Source organism: Sus scrofa, chromosome 6 (assembly GCF_000003025.6).
Source record: "Sus scrofa isolate TJ Tabasco breed Duroc chromosome 6, Sscrofa11.1, whole genome shotgun sequence".
NCBI lineage: Eukaryota > Metazoa > Chordata > Mammalia > Artiodactyla > Suidae > Sus > Sus scrofa.
In genome coordinates, this window is record NC_010448.4 from 28,693,540 (window position 1) to 28,714,087 (window position 20,548).

The window sequence follows — 20,548 nt, forward strand, 5'->3', positions numbered from 1 at the left end:
GTTTCATCTCCTATTCCTTTTGTTCTTGTGAGTTTACACCCTTAAAATCCTTTCTTTTACTATCATTTGGTGGAGTTTCATTAGGGGATTCAGTCCTCTGGAAGTTTTTTCAATTTGTTTTGTTTTTTATCGAGGTGAAATTTTCGTAACATACATTTAACCATTTTAAAGAATATGGTTAAGTGATGTTTGGTGTATTCACAATGTTGTGCAATTATCAGCTCTCTCTTGTTTCAAAACTTTTTTTTTTTTTTTCTTTTTCGGGCCACACCTGCAGTATAGGGAAGTTCCTGGCTAGGAGCTGAATCAGAGTTATAGCTGCCAGCTTACACCATAGCAACAGTAAGGCCAGATCTGAGACTTGTCTGTGACCTATACCACAGCTCCCGGCAATGCCGAGTCCTTAACCCACTGGAGGGCCAGGGATGGAACCTGTATCCTCATGGATACAGTTGGGTTTGTTTCCGCTGAGCCACCATGAGAACTCCTTGTTTCAAAACTTTTTCATCACCCCTTAAGAACACCCAATACCCATTAAGTAATCATTGTCTATTTCCTCCTCCCCCAATCCTTGGTAACCTCTAATCTGCTTTTGCCTGTTCTGTAAATATCATATAAAAGATACCATACAATATGTGAACTTTTTGTCCCCCTTATTCTGCTTAGCATAATGTTTCCCAGGTTCATCCAGGTTCCAACATCTGTTAATACTTTGCTTCTTTTTATGACTGAATAATATTCCAGTGTATGTAGGCACCATAGTTTGCTGTCCTTTTCATTTGTTGATGGTCATTTGCTTTATTTCTACCTTTTAGCTATTATGAGTAGTGTTGCTATAAACATTTGTGTATAAGCTTTTTTGAAGACTCTATGTTTGTATTCTCCTGGGTACATACCTAGAGGTAGAATTGCCCAGTCCTGTCGTAATTTAATTTTTTGAGGCAGTGTCAAATTGTTTTCCATACCATCTGTACCATTTTACTTTATCAACATTAATGTATGAGGATTCCTATTTTTCCACATCCTTACCAACATGACACTTGTTATTTCCTTTAGTTTTTTAATTTTTATTCTTAAAATTTAACTTAATTACTTTAGTTTTTAATTTTTATTTTTTGGCTGTGCTTGTGGCATATGGAAGTTCCCTGGGCCAGGGACTGAACCTGTGCCACAGCAGTATCCAGAGCTACAGCAGTGACATCCCTGGATCCTTAACCTGCTGAGCCACCAGGGAACTCCAAAAGTTTTAAGTTTTTAATTCTTTAAATTTATTTTTTATTTTTTTGCTTATTAGGGCTGCACCTGTGGCATATGCAGGTTCCCAGGCTATGGGTTGAATCAGAGCTGCAGCTGCTGGCCTATGCCACAGCCACAGCATTGCGACATCCAAGCTACGTCTATGACCTACAGCACAGCTCAGGGCACTGCCAGATACTTTACCCACTGAGCAAGGCCAGGGATCAAACTCACATCCTTGTGGATACTAATCAGGTTCATTACTGCTGAGCCACAAGGGGAACTCCCAAAAGTTTTTAATTTTTAGGAGGTTTCAGCTAGTTTTTCTTTTCTTTTTAGTTTTCTTTTTGTTTTCATGGTTTTAGTGTCGTATCTAAGAATCCATTGCCAAATCTAAGATCATACACCTATGTTTTCTTCTGAGAGTTTATGGCTTTAGCTCTTTTTTTTTTTTTTTTTTTTAGTCTTTTGTCCTTTTAGGGCTGCACCTGCGGCACATGGAAGTTCCCAGGCTAGGGGTCCAATCAGAGCTATAGCTGCCGGCCTACATCAGAGCCACAGCAATGCCACATCCGAGCCACGTCTTCGACCCACACCACAGCTCACGGCAACGCCACATCCTTAACCCACTGAGTGAGTCCAGGGATCGAACCCAAAAGCTCATGGTTCCTAGTTGGATTCGCTTCCGCTGCACCATGATGAGAACTCCTGGCTTTAGCTCTTATATGTAGGTCATTGATCCATTTTAATTTTTGTGTATAAAGCAATGAGATTCAACTTCATTCTTTTGTATATGTTTATTCAGTTGTCCCAATACCATTTCTTGAAGGGACTATCCTTCCGCATTGAGTCATCTTAGCACACTTGTCAAAAATCAATTGATTGGATGCTCAACATTGCTAATGATTAGAGAAATGCAAATCAAAAACTACAATGAGAGTTCCCATTGTGGCTCAGCAGTGATAAACTCGACAAGTATCCATGTGGTTGCAGGTTCGATCCCTGGCCTTCAGTGGGTTAACAATTCAGCATTTCTCTGAGCTGCAGTGTAGGTCACAGATGCAACTTGGATCTGGTGTTGCTGTGCCTGTGGCATAGGCCAGCAGCTACAGTTCTCATTTGACCCCTAGCCTGGGAACTTCCATATGCTGCAGGTGCGGCCCTTAAAAATTAAAACAAAAACAAAAACAAAAAACTACAAGGAATCTTCTTAGATCCACCTCCTAGACTAATGACAGTAAAAATAAGTGGGGGAGTTCCCATAGTGGCGCAGTGGTTAACGAATCTGACTAGGAACCATGGGGTTTCGGGTTCAATCCCTGGCCTTGCTCAGTGGGTTAAGGATCCAGCGTTGCCGTGGCTCTGGCGTGGGCTGGCGGCTGCAGCTCTGATTCGACCCCTAGCCTGGGAACCTCCATATGCCGAGGGAGCGGCCCTAGAAAAGGTAAAAAGACCAAATAAAATAAACAAGTGGAGACCTAATTAAATTTAAAAGCTTTTGCACAGCAGAGCTAAACAAAATGAAAAGACAACCCACAGAATGGGAGAAAACATTTGCAAATGAAGCGACTGACAAAGGATTAATCTCCAAAATATGTAAACGCCTCCTGCAGTTCAATAACAGAAAAACAAATGGCCCCATCAAAAAATGGGTAGAGGATCTAAACAGACCATTCTCCAAAGAAGACATACAGATGGCCAAAAATACATGAAAAAATGTTCAGCATCACGAATTATTAGAAAAATGCAAATCAAAACTACTTTGAGGTACCAGCTTAGACCAGCCAGAATGGCCATCATCAAAAAGTCCACAAACAGTGCGGGAGAGGTGGTGGTGTGGTTACACTATTGGTGGGAATGTAAATTGGTGCAACCGCTTGGAAAACAGTATGGAGACTCCACAAAAAACTGGAAATTACTGTTTGATCCAGCAGTCCCACTCCTGGCCATCTATCCAGAGAAAACCATACTGGAAAAGATACATGTATCCCAGTGCTCATTGCAGCACTGTATACAATAGCCAAGACATGGAAGCAACCTAAATGTCCACTGACACGAGGAAGGGGTAAAGAAGATGTGGTACATAACACACAATGGAATATTATTCAGCCGTAAAAAGAAATGAACTAATGGTATTTGCAGCAATATGAATGGACCTAGAAATTATCATGCTAAGTGAAATTAGTGAGGCAGTGAGACACAAACATCATATGCAGTCACTTATACATGGAATCTAAAAAAAGGACATAGTGAACTTCTTTGCAGAACAGAATCTGACTCACGAACTTTGAAAACCTTATAGTTACCAAAGAAGACAGGTTGTGGGGGGTGAGGGATGGGCTAGGGGTTGGGGATTTAAATGTTGTAAAATTAGGTTGTGATAATGGTTGTACAACTATAAATATAAAACTTCATTGAAAAAAACAAACAAACAAACCTAGGAATTCCTGTCGTGGCTGGGCGGAAACAAATCTAACTAGTATCCATGAAGACACAGATTCAATCCCTGGCCTTGCTCAGTGGGTTGAGGATCCAGTGTTGCCATGAGCTGTGGTGTAGGTCACAGACGTGGCTCGCATCTGGTGTTGCTGTGGCTGTGCCGTAGGCCAGCAGCTGCAGCTCTGATTTGACTCCTAGCCTGGGAACCTCCATATGCTTTGGATGCAGCTCTAAAAAATACAAAATACAAAAAAAAAAAAAAAACCCAAAAAACAAAACTACAGGTGTTCCCATTGTGGCTCAGCAGTAATGAACATGACTAGTATCCATGAGGCAACTGGTTAGATCCCTGGCCTCGATCAGTGGGTTAAGGATCCGGCTGTGGTGTTCGTAGCCTGGGAACCTCCATATGCCGCAGGAAGCTGCCCTAGAAAAGGCAAAAAAAAAAAAAAAAAAAAAAAGATACAAATGAGCTTATTTACAAAACAGAAATAGATTCTTGGATCCCAAGCTGGTGTGGCTGTGGTGTAGGTCGGCAGCTGCAGCTCCATTCAGACCCCAACCTGGAAACCTCCATATGCCTCAAGTGCAGCCCTAAAAAGCAAAAAAAAAAAAAAGCTGGATAGGATGTGGAGAAATGGGAGCTCTCCTATACTGTGGTTGGAATGTACATTGGTGCAACCACTGTGGAGAACACTATAGAGGTTCCTTAAAAAAATCAGAGTTTCCTAATGATCCAGCATTCCCACTCTTGGGCGTATATCTGAAAAGATGAAAACACTAATCCAAAAAGATATCCCAGTACTCATAGAAGCTCTGTTTACAATAGCCAGGACATGGAAGTAATCTGAATGTCCATTGATAGATGAATGGATAAAGATGTGGTGTGTGTGTGTATGTGTGTGTTTATATATAGTGGTATGTACACACCTGGAAGAATATTACTCAGCCATAAAAAAGAATGAAATAATGCCATTTGAAACAATGTGGATGGACCTGGAGATTATTATTATAAGTAAAGTAAGTCAGAAAGACAAGTATCATATGATATCACTTAAAAATGATACAAATGGGAGTTCCCGTTGTGGCGCAGTGGTTAACGGATCCGACTGGGAACGTTGAGGTTGTGGGTTCGATCCCTGGCCTTGCTCAGTGGGTTAAGGAGCCAGCCAGCGTTGCCATGAGCTGTGGTGTGGGTCGCAGACGCAGATCGGATCCTGTATTGCTGTGGCTCTGGCCTAGGCTGTTGGCTACAGCTACGATTAGACCCCTAGCCTGGGAACCTCCATATGCCGCAGGAAGCTGCCCTAGAAAAGGCAAAAAAACAAAAAAACAAACAAAAAAAAAGAAGATACAAATGAGCTTATTTACAAAACAGAAATAGATTCTCCTACAGCAAACAAAGTTATGGTTACCCAAGGGCAAAAGGGTAGGGGGAGGGTTAAATGAGGACTCTGGGATTAATAAATACACAATATTATATAAAAAACAGATGAATAAGGATTTACTATATAGCAAAAGGAACTATATTCAATATCTTATAATAATCTATAATGGAAAATAATCTGAAAAAGATGTGTATATATGTATAGCTTTGATGTATACCAGAAACTAATACAACATTGTAAACTGTAATTTTAAAAAAGGAAAAAAATAAATTGACTATACATTGTACTAAATGAAGTAAGTCAGAGAAAGACATCTTAAAAACCCAACAAACTAGTTAATCTAACAAAAACACAGACTCACAGATACAGAGAACAAAATAGCGGTTGGTTACTAGTTTGAGGGAGGACAAGATAGGGATGGAGGACTGCGAGGCACAAACTGTTGGCTGTAAGGTAGGCTACAAGGATATATTTTACAAAATGGGGAATATAGCCAATGCTTTGTAATAACTGTAGATGGAGTGTAACCTTTAAAAATTGTATAAAAAAATTGGTTGGCCGTAGATGTTTTGGGTTTATTCATTAGTTTGTATGTCTTTCCTTGTGCCAGTATAGAACTGTTCTGATTACTGTTGTTTCGTAGTGAGTTTTTAATTATGAAGTGTGAGTCCTGCTTTTTTATTTTCAATATTATTTTGGCTGTTCTAGACCTGTTTCAGTTCCATTTATTGGAGAAAAAGCCATTGAAATTTTGGTAGGGATTGCACTGACTCTGTAGATTGCTTTGTGAAGTATTACAACATTAGTACTATTTAAATAGTTTTCCAGTCCACGAACAAGGGAAGTCTCTTACATTTACTTAGGTCTTCTTTAATTTCTTTCAGCAATATTTTGTAGTTTTTAGTGTGCAAGTATTTTACCTCCTTGGTTAAATTTTATTTCCAAATATTATATTCTTTTGGAGGCTATTATAAGTAGAATTTTTTTCGGTCTCCTTTTTGTATTATTCGTTGAAACATATAGAAACATAACTGAATTTTATGTTTTGATCTTCTACCCCTCAACTTTCCTGAATTTGTTTTTTAGCCCCAGTTGTGTTTTGTGGATTCTGTTAGATATTCTATATATAGAATCATATCATCATCGGCAAATAAAGATAGTTTTACTTCTTCCTTTCCAAATTGGATGCTTTCTTTTCTTTTCATTGCCTAATTGCTCTGGCTAGGACTTCCAGTACAATGTCGATGGGCAGTGATGAAAGCGGGTATCAATGTCTTACTTTCTGATCTTTATGGGAAAGCTTTCAGTTTTTTACCATTAAGTATGATGTTAGCTGTGGGTTTTTCATAAATGCCCTTGCATTTTAAGGAAGTTCCTATCTATTCCTAGTTTGCTAGGTATTTTCTTCATCATGATAGGATATTGAATTCTTCAGATACTTTTTCTGTGTCACTTCAGATGTTTATGTGTTTTTCGTTTTTTTTATTTTGTTTTTTGTTTTTGCTGTGCCTGTTGCATGTAAAGGTTCCTAGGCCAAGGATCAAACCTGTGCCACAGTAGTAAGCTGAGCCATAGCAGTGACAATGATGAATTAAAGAACTGCTCAGCTACCAGGGAACTCCTAGATGTTCATGTTTTTTCTTTCATTCTAGTAATGTGGTAATTCATTTTTGTATGTTGAACCACTCTTACATTCCTGGGATAAATTCCATTTGCTTCTTTTTTTTTTTTTTTTTTTCTAAGGTAAGAAGTAGATTTATTATGATACAAATGAATTTATCTGCGAAACAGAAACAGACACACAGACATAGAGAATAGACTTGTGGTTGCCAAGGAGGGGCTCTTCAAGTAAATAATAATTGGGTAGAATCAATAACATTTGATTACACCTTAGGAGCCAAGGAAAAACTTGAAACCTTTTGCCTTGTTTTATAATTGCCTATTGATGTTTACTACTAGTGTTCTCAATTTTTCTTTCTCTCCCTTCCTACCTACCTTCCTTCCTTCTTTTCTCTTTTTTTCCCCTCTCTTCTTTCCTTTCTTTTTTGGTCTTTTTAGGGCTGCACTCAGGCATATGAAGTTCCCAGGCTAGGGGTCGAATCGGAGCTGTAGCTGCCAGCCACAACCACGGCCACAGCAACATAGGATCCAAGCCAAGTCTGTGACCTACATCACAGCTCATGGCAACGCTGGATCCTTAACCCACTGAGCAAGGCCAGGGATTGAACCCAAGTCATCATGGATACTAGTCGAATTCATTACTGCTGAGCCATGACAGGAACTCTTTTTTTTTTTTTTTTTTCAATTGAGCTGGCAGCATGTGGAAGTTCCTGGGCCAGGGATTGGCCTGGCACCACAGCAGCGACAATGTGGGATCCTTAACCTGCTGCACCACAAGGACACTCCCTCAATTTTTCAACCACCCATTCTTGCTAATAGTTTTATACAAGCTTATTTTCTCTGAAGAAGTTTCTTCAGTTGCTGCAGACACAATTTAAATAAATCAGTCATTCACCAAAGAAATGGCTTTCTTTCTTTCTTTCTTTTTTTTTTTTCTTTTTAGGGCTGCACCCACGGCATATGGAGGTTCCAGGACTAGGGGTCCAATCGGAGCTATAGCTGCTGGCCTACACCACAGCTCATGGCAACGCTGGATCGTTATCCCCCTGAGCAAGGCCAGGGATTGAACCCGCAACCTCATGGTTCCTAGTCAGATTCGTTTCTGCTGCACCACGACGGGAACTCCTAGAAATGGCTTTCTTTGCTTGGCTAACAAATGAGCCATTCATTTATTTGGTTGCAGCATTATTTTATTTTATTTATTTTATTTATTATTTGCATTTTAGGGCTGCACCCATGGCATGTGGAGGTTCCCAGGCTAGAGGTCGAATTGGAGCTACAGCTGCCGGCCTACACCACAGCCACAGCAATGCAGGATCTGAGCAACATCTGTGAGCTACACCACAGCTCACAGCAATGCCAGATCCTTAACCCACTGAGCGAGGCCGGGGATCGAACCTACAACTTCATGGTTCATAGTTGGAGTTGTTTCCTTTGCGCCACAACAGGAACTCCTGATTTTTTCCTTCTTTTGAAGAAATCTTCCTGTGATAATGGGCTCTATTTTTATTTTAATTTTAATTTTGTTTTCCTGTGAGTTGAGAGCATTGTGATGAATGCTTAGTTGTAATGCTGATGTATAATGAATTCCTTTTTTTTTTAAATGCTCACACCTGTGGCATATGGAAGTTCCCAGGCTAGGGGTCAAGTCGGAGCTGCAGCTGAGGCCTATGCCACAAGCCATGGCAATGTCTGACAAGAGCCACATCTGTGACCTCTGCCACAGCTTGTGGCTGTGCCAGATCCTTAACCCACTGAATGAGGCTAGGGATTGAGCCCACATCCTCGTAGATACTAATTGGGTTCTTATCCCGCTGACGGGGACTCCTGATTTATAATGAATTCTTACAGCACAGCCATAATGTTATTGCTCAGTAAACATAATGCTTTGCCAACTGATTTGTAACAAAGTAACCCTCACTCCACTGTGCCTTAAAAACCTAAAAGCATGGGATTCAACTGGAAGTCCCCTTTTCTCTTTCCTGTTTTTGCAGTGATAAGTATATACTAGACAGTTTTTGTTTTTTTTTTAATTACATTTAAAAAAATTGTAGTGGAGGGGGAGTTCCCGAGGTGGTGCAGTGGAAACGAATCTGACTAGGAACCATGAGGTTGCGGGTTCAATCCCTGGCTCAGAAACGATCCAGCGTGCATGAGTGTGTGGCAGAGTATAGCTCGATACCCTAGTCTGAACCTATGCGTGGGTGCAGCCCTAAAAGAAAAAAAAAAAAAGAAAGAAAGAAAGAAAGCCATTTCTTTGGTGAATGACTGATTTATTCCGCTGGGATAAGGATCCAGCGTTGCCGTGAGCTGTGGTGTAGGTCGCAGGCGTGGCTCGGATCCTGCATTGCTGGGACAGTGGTGTAGGCTGGCAGCTATAGCTCTGATCGACCCCTAGCCTGGGAACCTCCATATGCCGTGGGTACAGCCCTCAAAAGCACAGAAAAAAAAATTGTATTGGAGTAAAGTTGACTTACAGTGTTGTATTAGTTTCAGGTCTACAGCAAAGTGAATCAGTTACACATATGTATATATCCATTCTTTTTTCCCATATAGGTTACTACAAATTATTGAGTAGATTTCTCTGTGCTATATAGTAGATTCTTGTTAATTTATCTGTCTTATACAGTAGTGTGTATATGTTATTCCCATCTTTCTAATTCCTCCCTCTACCTCACAGTTTCCTCTCTGGTAACCATAAGATTGGTTTTGAAATCTGTGAGTTTGCTTGTTTTATAAATAAATTTTTTTTTGGTCTTTTTAGGGCCGCACCTGAGGCGTCTGGAGGTTCCCAGGCTAGGGGTCTAATCGGAGCTGTTTGCTGCCAGCCTATGCCACAGCCACAGCAACGCCAGATCGGAGCCGAGTCTGTGACCTACACCACAGCTCACGGCAACGCCAGATCCTTAACCCACTGAGCAAGGCGGGGGATCAGACCCGCAACCTCATGGTTCCTAGTTGGATTCATTTTCACTGCACCACGATGGGAACTCCCTATAAATAAATATTTTTGTATCATTTTTATTTGATTCCACATATAAGTAATATCATGATATTTGTCTTTGTCTCAGTATGATTATCTCTAGGTCCATCCACGTTGCTGCAAGAGGCAATATTTCGTTCTTTTTTATGGCCGATATTGGTAACTTTTAAAAAATGTTGCAGTATGAGTTCCCATTGTGGTGCAGCGGAACCGAATCTGACTATCCATGAGGGTGTGGGTTTGATCCCTTGACTCACTCAGTGGGTTGGGGATCCGATGTTGCCGTGGGCTTTGGTGTAGGTCGAAGGTGCAGCTTGGATCCTAAGTTGCTGTGGCTGTGGTGTAGGCCAGCAGCTGTAGCTGCAATTTGATCCCTAGCCTGTGAACTTCCACATGCCGAGGGTGCAGCCCTAAAAAAAAAGAAAAAAGAAAAAGTTGCAATACATCAACATGCATTGCACTCAGAATGCTGTCTAGTTATAATGAACTGTGTCATTGCAATTTGTTAGTGCACCAAGTAACAACAGGAAGCATTAATTCTCACAGCTTCTCAACTCTACCCTCGTTCTACGAACTAACCATAGACTGTATATAAATGAATGAGCATGGCTGTATTCCAATAAAACTGTATTTGTGGATGCTAGAATTTGAATTTCACAGAGTTTTGTGACATTAAACAAATGTATTATTTTTTATTTTTTCTGACCTTTTAAAACTATTCTTAGCTGTAGCCTGTGCAGAAACAGGTGGTAGGCCAGGTTCAGCCTGTGGGCTATATTTTACCAACCGCTGCTTTACAGTTTAAATAAATACATTTTATAGGCAACCTGTGTTGCCCAGATTACTGCACACTTGCCCAGGCCCCCCCACCCCTTGGTGGCTCAAGGGGGCAGTTAAGTTTTGAGATGGTCAGATTTCTTAAGCATTATGAATTTGAGAATTCTAGAGTTGGAAATATAAACTTAGGACTATTTATCATAGTGAGATTGTAGTAGGCGTTCCTATCATTTCCAGAACTTGGGGTTTGGTGACACTTAGGAAAAAGATGAAACAACACTCCCCCACATTTTGTATGTAGATCTCTACAGTGCTTTAAGACATCATTCTGGTGTAGAATGTGTTTCTTCATCTACCTTGGGGGGAAGGGTGTGAATTTCATATTATTCAACCCAGAGTGACATTGGTACAATAATGACATTTGAATGAAACTTTATCTTCCAAGGGTGACTTTCTTCCAGAGTGTTGAGGTTAATAAATTAATAATTTTTGCTACTTTATTGTACATTTCTAAATAAAATTGGATTTTTTAATAAAATCTTTTTAGGGCCGTACCCTCGGCATATGGAGGTTCCCAGGCTAGGGGTTGAATCAGAGCTATAGCTGGCCTACACCACAGCCACAACAAGGTAGGATCTGAGCCGCATCTGTGACCTATACCACAGCTCACAGCAGTGCCAGATCCTTAACCCACTGAGTGAGGCTGGGGATTGAACCTGTGTCCTCATAGATGCTAGTCAGATTCGTTTCTGCTGAGCCATACATAATGGGAACTCTAAAATTGGATTTTTTTTTTTAAACTGCAAGTGTGTGGTGGTGAAGAACTCACTGACTATATAGTTGGTTGCTGCTGTCTTGCTTTGAATTAGAGTGCAAGCAGTTCTTTGTATTTCTATTTTTTATTTTTATTTTATTTTCACCCATAGCATATGGAAGTCCCCAGGCCAGGGACTGAATCTAAGCTGCAGCTGTGACCACAGCCACAGCTGAGGCAAACAGGATCCTTTAACCTACTGTGCCACAGCAGGAACTCCTTAACCATTTTTAAGTAGTGGCATTTAGTTCCATTGTGCAACTATAGGGGTGAGTTTTTTTACTCTCCCATTTTAATTTCTTAGTTTGTGACTGGGATCCAAAAAATGAAACCTCCCTATTCTGGTCAATCCCAGATTTACTATTGTACTTTTATGAATGAAGTTATTCTCAAATTTAATGGAGATCGTGTCAGTCCCTTTTTAAACTTTGGTGGTTTATATTATCCTTAGAATAAAATTTAAAGTCCTTACCATGATCCTTCTGGTTTTGTTTCTTTTTGCTTTCCCCCTTCAGTTGTTACCTCTGGCCATGTAATTGGGCCTTTCACTTCCTCACAGCTAGCTGACTCACTGTTTGCTTATACTGTCCCCTGGTGTTGGGGTTCTCACCTCTACTCATGCTTCCCACCTCCACCTCCCTTTTCTTTGCTTGCTGGTTCCTATTCATATTTTAGGTTTTAGCTTACGTGCTACCTAATCAAAATGGCCATTCCTGTACTCTCTGTGAAATAGCTTTCTTCTTTAGTGTCCTTCCCAGTACTTGGTGATACTTGCAACTTTTAAATTTTGTTTTATCATTCTCCCCTGAGACTGTACACTTCATTAGGGACCATGCATGTTTTATTTATACCCACCATCTAGAATAATTCCTGGAAAATCATAACCATATTATAAATAGTTGTTGAATGTGAATGAGCACTTTGTTCACTTGCCTTCTGGTATGCAAAGTCCTTTGGTTCTTCTTCCATTTCACTGACTGTCCCTTCTTCTTACCCATTCTTCTTGGCTTCTCTATCCCTAAAACTTTGGAATCCCCTGTGTCTCAGTTGCCTGTTTTCTTCTCTAAATTCACTACCTGGTCATCTTTTCCAGTTTTATGGCTTTAAATATTATCTGTACATTAATAAGACACTGAAATTGACATGGCCAGGCTGAGACTTTTTAATGTAATTATCTACTTGATATCTTGGAAAGCTTATTGGAATCTCACATTTAATGTCTAGAGTAAAATTTTTAATTTCATATCTCCCAAATCTTTCAGATTTTCTCCTTCATTTGAGTAATTAGAAATACTCTTCAGGCCCAGAACCTTGGTGTCATCTTTGAATCCAAGCCGCGTCTGCGACCTACATCACAGCTCATGGCACGCCAGATCCTTAACCCACTGAGCAAGGCCAGGGATCGAACCGCAACCTTATGGTTCCTAGTCAGATTCGTTAACCACTGAGCCACGACGGGAACTCCCCCAGGTCCTTTTGCTCCATTATTTTGTACCTGGATTATTACAGTGTCTCTTAAATGTATATAAGATTTATATGTATCAGATCATGAATGACACTCCTTTGCTTAGACTCCTCCAGTGGTTGCTCATCTCATAATAAAAACCAGTCGTTGTACTGGTTTATAAGGCCTTATTTGACTAACCAGTGCCTTCTCCCCACCTCCCCAAGCCCTTATCATTTTTCCCTCTCACTCGTTCCAACTGGCATTGCTTTTTCTCATACACTCCAAAAATGCTCTGTCTCTGGCCTTTGCACTCACTATTTCCTATACCTGCCATGTTCTTCCGCTAGATTTCTGTATAGTTCATTCCTCATATCCTTTTGATGTCTTCTCGAATTATGGACAAAGAGCCCTTTCCTGACCTGTCTAAATTAGCTTCCCCTCCTTCTCACTCTCCTTACTCTATTTTTCCTTACTGCTGATATCACCACTTGACATGTAACATACTAGAATGTAAGCTCTAAGAGGATGGGAACTTTGTTTTGTTTACTCATGTGTTTTTTGGTGTCTACAACATGTCTATTATATAGTAGCTACGCGAAAAATATTTGTTAAATGAATGATCACATTACTTCTGGTTTAGGGTAAAATATACTTATCCTTGGAAAGTGAATAGCGCAAAGTTAGTACCTCTAAAATGGCAAAATGTGCATATGGAAAGAAACTGGTTGATAACCTTGTTGTGCTGAAGAAATAACCCATACTGGAGGTTTTCTACCTTTGGACCTCTTGTTGTTGCTGGATAATAAATACTATCCCTTCCCCTCAGCTGCTTTGAGTTCAGTTTTCTGTTCTTTGCAGCCTACAGACATCATATTTCATACAGAACTATTTTAGTGCTAACTCACACTAAATTTTAAAATAACATAGTGATTGAAGAAATTGAAGTAAAGTTGATTCTCACGTCCCTCCAGTGTTGCAAATTAAAACAAGTTTTTTTTTGAAACAAATGTTTCTCTGTATAGAATGAGTGCTAAAAACATGTGTGCCCTTTCATCTAGTAATTGCACCCTTAATTTATCCTTAAAGACTAATTCAAAAGAAGATAAAAACTATCGGTATAGAGATGATCAGTATTATTTATGAAAGTAAAAAGTAGGAAGTAACTATGATAATTGACTTTTGACATTTTGCAATGGCCTTGAAAACCATTTAGAAACTTTATAAAGCCCAATATAATATAAAAAAAATTGAAAGACCAAGTCGTATGTTACATAGGAAAAACAAATCTAGGCTGTTAGAAGTCCCCTATAGTAGTTACTTTTGTGGGAGAGGTAATAACTGGAGCCAAAGGAGTGACATTTTTCAAGTATAGTTGATTGATGGTGTTGTGTTTTTCTGGTGCGCAAGCAAAGTGATACAGATTTTATATACACACTCTTTTTCAGATTCTCCTCTAAGATACTGAATATAGCTCCCTGTGCTATCCAGTAGGACCTTGTTTATCTATTTTATATATAGTAGTTTGTAGCTGCTAATCCCAAACTACTAATTTATCATTCCCCTCATGTTCTTTTTTTTTTTTTTTTTTTTTTTTTTTGTCTTTTTGTTGTTGTTGCTATTTCTTGGGCCGCTCCCGCGGCATATGGAGATTCCCAGGCTAGGGGTTGAATCGGAGCTGTAGCCACCGGCCTACGCCAGAGCCACAGCAACGCGGGATCTGAGCCGTGTCTGCAACCTACACCACAGCTCACAGCAACGCCGGATCATTAACCCACTGAGCAAGGGCAGGGACCGAACCCGCAACCTCATGGTTCCTAGTCGGATTCGTTAACCACTGAGCCACGACGGGAACTCCATCATGTTCTTATTTTTAAAAGGTGATATTACAGGGTATGTGTGTTTGCGACAATTTACCCAAGCTGTATAGTTATTTTTGGTTTAATTTTTTTCCTCAGAGATTTCAGTTGTCATGTTTCTGGTCACAGATCAAATACTGACATAAATATATATATATATAAATATATATATATCATAAATATAAATGTCATATATGTATTTCTGTGTATAAATGTATGTGTATATGTCTGTGTTTCTATGGGACATGCTGTATACTTATGTGCACTTTTGTGTATATACCTATACTTAAATAAAAGGTTAAAAAAAACCCAAAATATTATGGTCACTACTGTATAAAATATATACTATGTAGACTAGGATGTATATATGATAGCACTTGTTTATGATTTTCTTTAATGATTTTCTTATAGTCAGTTAAGAAACAAATGCTTTAACCTTTAAAAAACATTTGTAATCATGAGAAATATACCTAATATTATGTTCCTTACTTGTATTTTTATTGCAGCTTTATTGAGATATAATTCACATACCATACAGTTCATCCATTTCAAGTATACAGTTTAGTGGTTTTTAGTATATTCACAAGTAGTGAAACCATTACCCCAGTGTTACATCATTTCTCCGGAGAGAAACCCAATACTCATTAGCTATTTCCTTTATGCTTTTTTCCCCTTTTTTGGTCACCCTGTGGCGTATGGAGTTCTCTGGCAGGGATCAGGTCTGAGCTGTAGTCGTGACCTAAGCTGCAGCTGCAGCAATGCCGGATCTTTTACCTGTGCGGGGCCAGGGTTTGAACCTGAGTTTCAGCGCTCCAGAGATAGCACCAGTCCCATTGTGCCATAGCAGAAACTTCTTAAGTTACAGATGGGTTTTCTTTCTTTGGAGTAATAACTTTCCACTTCTCTTGATTTAGTAAGTGGGAGAGTGGAGTAAGTGGTATACTTAGAAATGTGTTTCTATTTATTAGGAAATATTTCAGAATTTAAAAAATAAGGTATGCATGGGATTCTTGCCAAATATTAGTTATTTTGTTAGGTTGCTTGCTTTAAAATGGTCCTGTGCATTTTAGGTAATATTCTACTCACTTCTTGCCAGTTTTATAGAAGAAATTCCTCAGAAAACTGAGGTTCAAAAAGATTAAGTAACTTGTCCAAGTTCACACAGTTGTGGAAAGGTAGAGCAAGAGTTTAAACCTAGGGGGTTTTGTTTTGTTGTTTTAATACATGTAAGAACTCTTTACTGAATATGTTCACTAACCACAGACCATTTTTTCTTTTCTTTTTTTTTTTTTTTTTGGTCATTTTAGGGCTGCACCCACAGCATATAGAAGTTCTCTCAGGCTAGGGACCAAATTGGAGCTGTAGCTGCCAGCCCACGCCACAGCCACAGCAGTGCCAGATCTGAACCGCATATTTGACCTGTGCTGCACTTTGCGGCAATGCTCTTAACCCACTGAGCAGGCCAAGGATCGAATCTGTGTCTTCATGGATACTAGTCGGGTTCTTAACTCATTGAGCCACAACGGGAACTCAACCACAGACCATCTTAAAGATTACAAAATTTAGGATTTATGGAAATAGTTAAGTTATAGGATGCTGGCTAATGACAGCATCACCAGGAGTCTAAAGATGTATGTAATTTTCCAGTGGTATTTAATGAAATAATGTGATATCCTTGAGTAGTTTTGAGAAGAGGCTAAAGGTTAATGCTTCTCTATATGGTATTTATGAACAGTTTTGTTTTTGGTTTCCCATTGATGATTTCTTTGGAAAAAGTGAAGGTGTTCAACCTGTACCTTGTACAAGGGGTTAGTACTACTTTTACCTCTGTGAAAATGAAAAATAATCACTCCTTCCTAAAAGTGAAGTTGCAAAATATCCTTACTGTTGCAGATGTTCCCAGTAGGTAATTTGGCAGAACTTGTTAAGTGTTAAATATTCTAGTAAGGGGCGCGTTTTAACGGTTCTGACTTGGAGTTTCCTGGTGGCTCTGGGTTAAGGATCTGGAGTCATCACTGCTGTGGCATGAGTTCATTCCCTGGCCCTGGAACTTCCACATGTCACAAGTGTGGCCAAAAAAAAAGGTTCTGTTTTTATGAGGATTACTTTTACAATTAATCAGTAGTTAAAAGCCTTGAAGAGTTTTTTTCTAGTTAAGGTAAGGAATCCTTTGGGGCGAGTTCCCGTCGTGGCTCAGTGGTTAATGAACCTGACTAGTATCCATGAGGACATGGGATCAAATCCCTGGCCTCGCTCAGTGGTTTGAGGATCCAGCATTTCTGTGAGCTGTGGTGTAGGTCACAGATGCAGCTCGGCGGACCCCCAGTTGCTGTTGCTGTGGCTGTGGCGTAGGCCGGCAGCTACAGCTCCAATTCGACCCCTAGTCTGGGAACTTCCATATACTGTGGGTTTGGCCCTAAAAAAAAGACAAAAGATTTAAAAAAAAAAAAAAAAAAAAAGAATCCAGTGGCATCATGTGGCTTTTGTAACCTGGTCTGCCATGAACAAAAATATAAATTCTTTTTTTTTTTTTTTTTTTCCTTTTTTGGCCACCCCGTGGCATATGGAGATCCTCGGCCAGGGATGAGAATCCAAGCTGCAGTTTCGATGCCCCAGCAACACTGGATCCTTAACTCACTGTGCTGGGCCAGGGATCGAACCCAAATCCCAGTGACATCCAGAGACACCACCGATCCCATTGTACCACAGCAGGAACTCCCAAAAATATGAATTCTTGATTGTTGACTATGAAGGAAAAAAACTATTTCTGTTAATCATGAAAATTACCTTAATGAAAGGAAAAGTTCTAATTGTATTGCAAGGAAACTGAGGTCTTGGGAGGTTAAAAGATGTAGACTAAGAGCTCACAGTTAATGACAGAGTGTCTAGGTGCCGGTCTCCTGAATTCTAGTCTGTAATTCTTTCCACTAATAAACTAGTGAGTATACTTAAAACTAGAAACCTTTCAAAGACTGTTTTATCCTTTAGTCCATTTTAATCTGCAGACCGCAGATGAGGCTGAATTTATATGATCATATCATTATATAATTCTGTGACTATTTTGTAGAATCATAGATATAATTTTTTGGTACATAAAAGCATTTATTTTCAGATTCTTAGAATATATGGAAATACAGAAAAAGAAGAAATTACATATATAAATATGATAATTATATGTATCTGCAGAAATTATCAGATGAAAACACACACACCACTCTTTAGTGGACCTAATTATGTACATTTTATGTCCCACTGTTTTCTCGAAAGATTATTATTTACTTTCTCATATTGTAATTTATACATCTAAGTTTTCTGATTTCTTATTTTGTTGATTTTTTTTCTTTTTTGCTTCCCCCACCCCCCATAGATCTTGAGCCAGATGATTGTGCATCCATTTACATCTTTAATGTAGATCCACCTCCATCTACTTTAAACTCACCACTTTGCTTACCACATCATGGATTATCGTCTCACTCTTCTGTTTTGTCACCATCGTTTCAGCTCCAAGGTCACAAAAACTATGAAGGAACTTGTGAAATTCCTGAATCTAAATACAGCCCATTAGGTGGTCCCAAACCCTTTGAGTGCCCAAGCATTCAAATTACATCCATCTCCCCTAACTGTCATCAAGAAATTGATTCTCATGAAGATGACCTACACATAAATGACCCAGAAAGGGAATATTTGGAAAGGCCTTCTAGAGATCATCTCTATCTTCCTCTTGAGCCATCCTACCGGGAGTCCTCCCTTAGTCCTAGTCCTGCCAGCAGCATCTCTTCTAGGAGCTGGTTCTCAGATGCATCTTCTTGTGAATCTCTTTCACATATTTATGATGATGTGGATTCAGAGTTGAATGAAGCTGCTGCTCGATTTACTCTTGGATCCCCTCTGACTTCTCCTGGTGGTTCTCCAGGAGGCTGTCCTGGAGAAGAGTCCTGGCATCAGCAGTATGGACTTGGACACTCCTTGTCACCCAGACAGTCTCCTTGCCACTCTCCTAGATCTAGTGTCACTGATGAGAATTGGCTGAGCCCCAGGCCAGCCTCAGGACCCTCATCAAGGCCTACCTCCCCCTGTGGGAAACGACGGCATTCTAGTGCTGAGGTTTGTTATGCTGGGTCTCTTTCACCCCATCACTCACCTGTTCCTTCTCCTGGTCACTCCCCCAGGGGAAGTGTGACAGAAGATACCTGGCTCAATGCTTCTGTCCAGGGTGGATCAGGCCTTGGCCCTGCACTTTATCCGTTTCAGTACTGTGTAGAGACTGATATCCCTCTGAAAACAAGGAAGACTTCTGAAGATCAAGCTACTGTACTACCAGGAAAATTAGAGCTTGGTTCAGATGACCAAGGGAATCTTTCACCATCCCGGGAACCTTCAATAGATGATGGCCTTGGATCTCAGTATCCTTTAAAGAAAGATTCATCTGGTGACCAATTTCTTTCAGTTCCTTCACCCTTTACCTGGAGCAAACCAAAGCCTGGTCACACCCCTATATTTCGGTGAGTTGGTGGAAATGGCTTATGGACATTCTTTATGTTTATGGGTTTTTGGTAGCCTGTAACTACGTTATCTACATAAAATAATTTGATCATTTTTCCGCCTCCTTTTTTTTCTTCAGTTTCTTTCAAATAACTTAAAATTCACATTTATCTTCCTTTTAGTCTTTTTTTTTTTTTTTTTTTTTTTTAGGGCTGCACCCACGGCATATGGAAGTTCCCAGGCTAGGGGTCAAATCGGAGCTACAGCTGCCAGCCTTCACCATAGCCACAGCAATGAGGGATCTTAGCTGTGTCTGTGACCTATACCCGATGGCAACGCCAGATCCTTAACCCACTGAGCGAGGCCAGGGATCAAACCTGCATCCTTATGGATACTAGTTGGATTCGTTATTGCTGAGCCACCATGAGAATGCCATTTTCCTTTTAGTCTTAAAAGTATCTTTGGATAGTCTCAAGTTACAGGTTTTTTTTTTTTTTTTTTTTTTTGTCTTTTTCTCCTTTCTAGGGCCGCACCTGCAGCATATGGAGGTTCCCAGGCTAGGGGTCTAATCGGAGCTGTAGCCTCTGGCCTACGCCAGAGCCACAGCAATGCGGGATCTGAGCCGCATCTGTGACTTACACCACAGCTCATGGCAACACTGTATCCTTAACCCACTGAGCAAGGCCAGGGATTGAACCTGCAACCTCCTGGTTCCTAGTCGGATTCGTTAACCACTGAGCCACGACGGGAACTCCTCAAGTTACAATTTTAAAAGTTGTAATGAATGGTAGGCAATAATAAATTATATTTCTTATCTAAAGAGCTTCTTGTAAAAGATTGATTATAGTATGGATTAAATTACTAATAAACCACCTTGGGGAATAGACTTTTTATATTTTTCAGAGCTTAATATGCAAATGAAATTTACCTTTTTATATTTGTAGCGATTGGGGTTTTTTTTCATAATTTATTTTTTGGTCTTTTGACTTTATAAGTTTGTGATTTTTTTTTATTACTGTAGAGGAATTTTTAAATTTTATGTATTTGAAATTTGTCTTTTCCCTTATGGTTTTTGGATTTTGTTATGTTTGAAAGCCTATCCCTTTATAAAATAATTTAAAAAACAAAAAGTTAGAGTTTTCATGTGGTGCAGCAGGTTAAGGATCTGGTACTGTCACTGCAGCAGCTCAGGTCGCTGCTGTGGTATGGGTTTGATACCTGGCCTGGGAACTTCCACAAGCTGCAGGTGACAATACCAGATCCTTAACCCACTGAGCCGCCAGGGAAATTCCATAGGTTTTTACCTCAAATTTTAATATGTTGCTAACTACAGAGGGAGGGGAAAAGCAATAGGGAGGAAGGGAGAAGCAACATGTGTGATCAACTGATTTCAATAGCTACACACCAAAGTGAGAGATATATGTCTGTTGAGACACAGGGGAGTTTGGATCCGTGGAGAGATGCTGATGGATATATACAGAGATAAGCATCTTTGCTGTAGGAAAT

The 20,548-nt window shown here is 39.8% G+C and overlaps 1 protein-coding gene across 8 annotated transcripts in view; it reads left to right on the forward strand.

Moving 5' to 3' along the window:
* Positions 1 to 20,548, forward strand: part of NFATC3 (nuclear factor of activated T-cells 3) — a 139,975-nt gene that overhangs the window by 27,082 nt on the left and 92,345 nt on the right. For all 8 annotated transcript variants that reach the window (XM_021094122.1, XM_021094123.1, XM_021094124.1 and 5 more), the window contains exon 2: positions 17,928 to 19,062. In XM_021094122.1, coding sequence (XP_020949781.1) covers positions 17,928 to 19,062 — 1,135 coding nt within the window. The remainder of the gene's footprint in view (positions 1 to 17,927; positions 19,063 to 20,548) is intronic.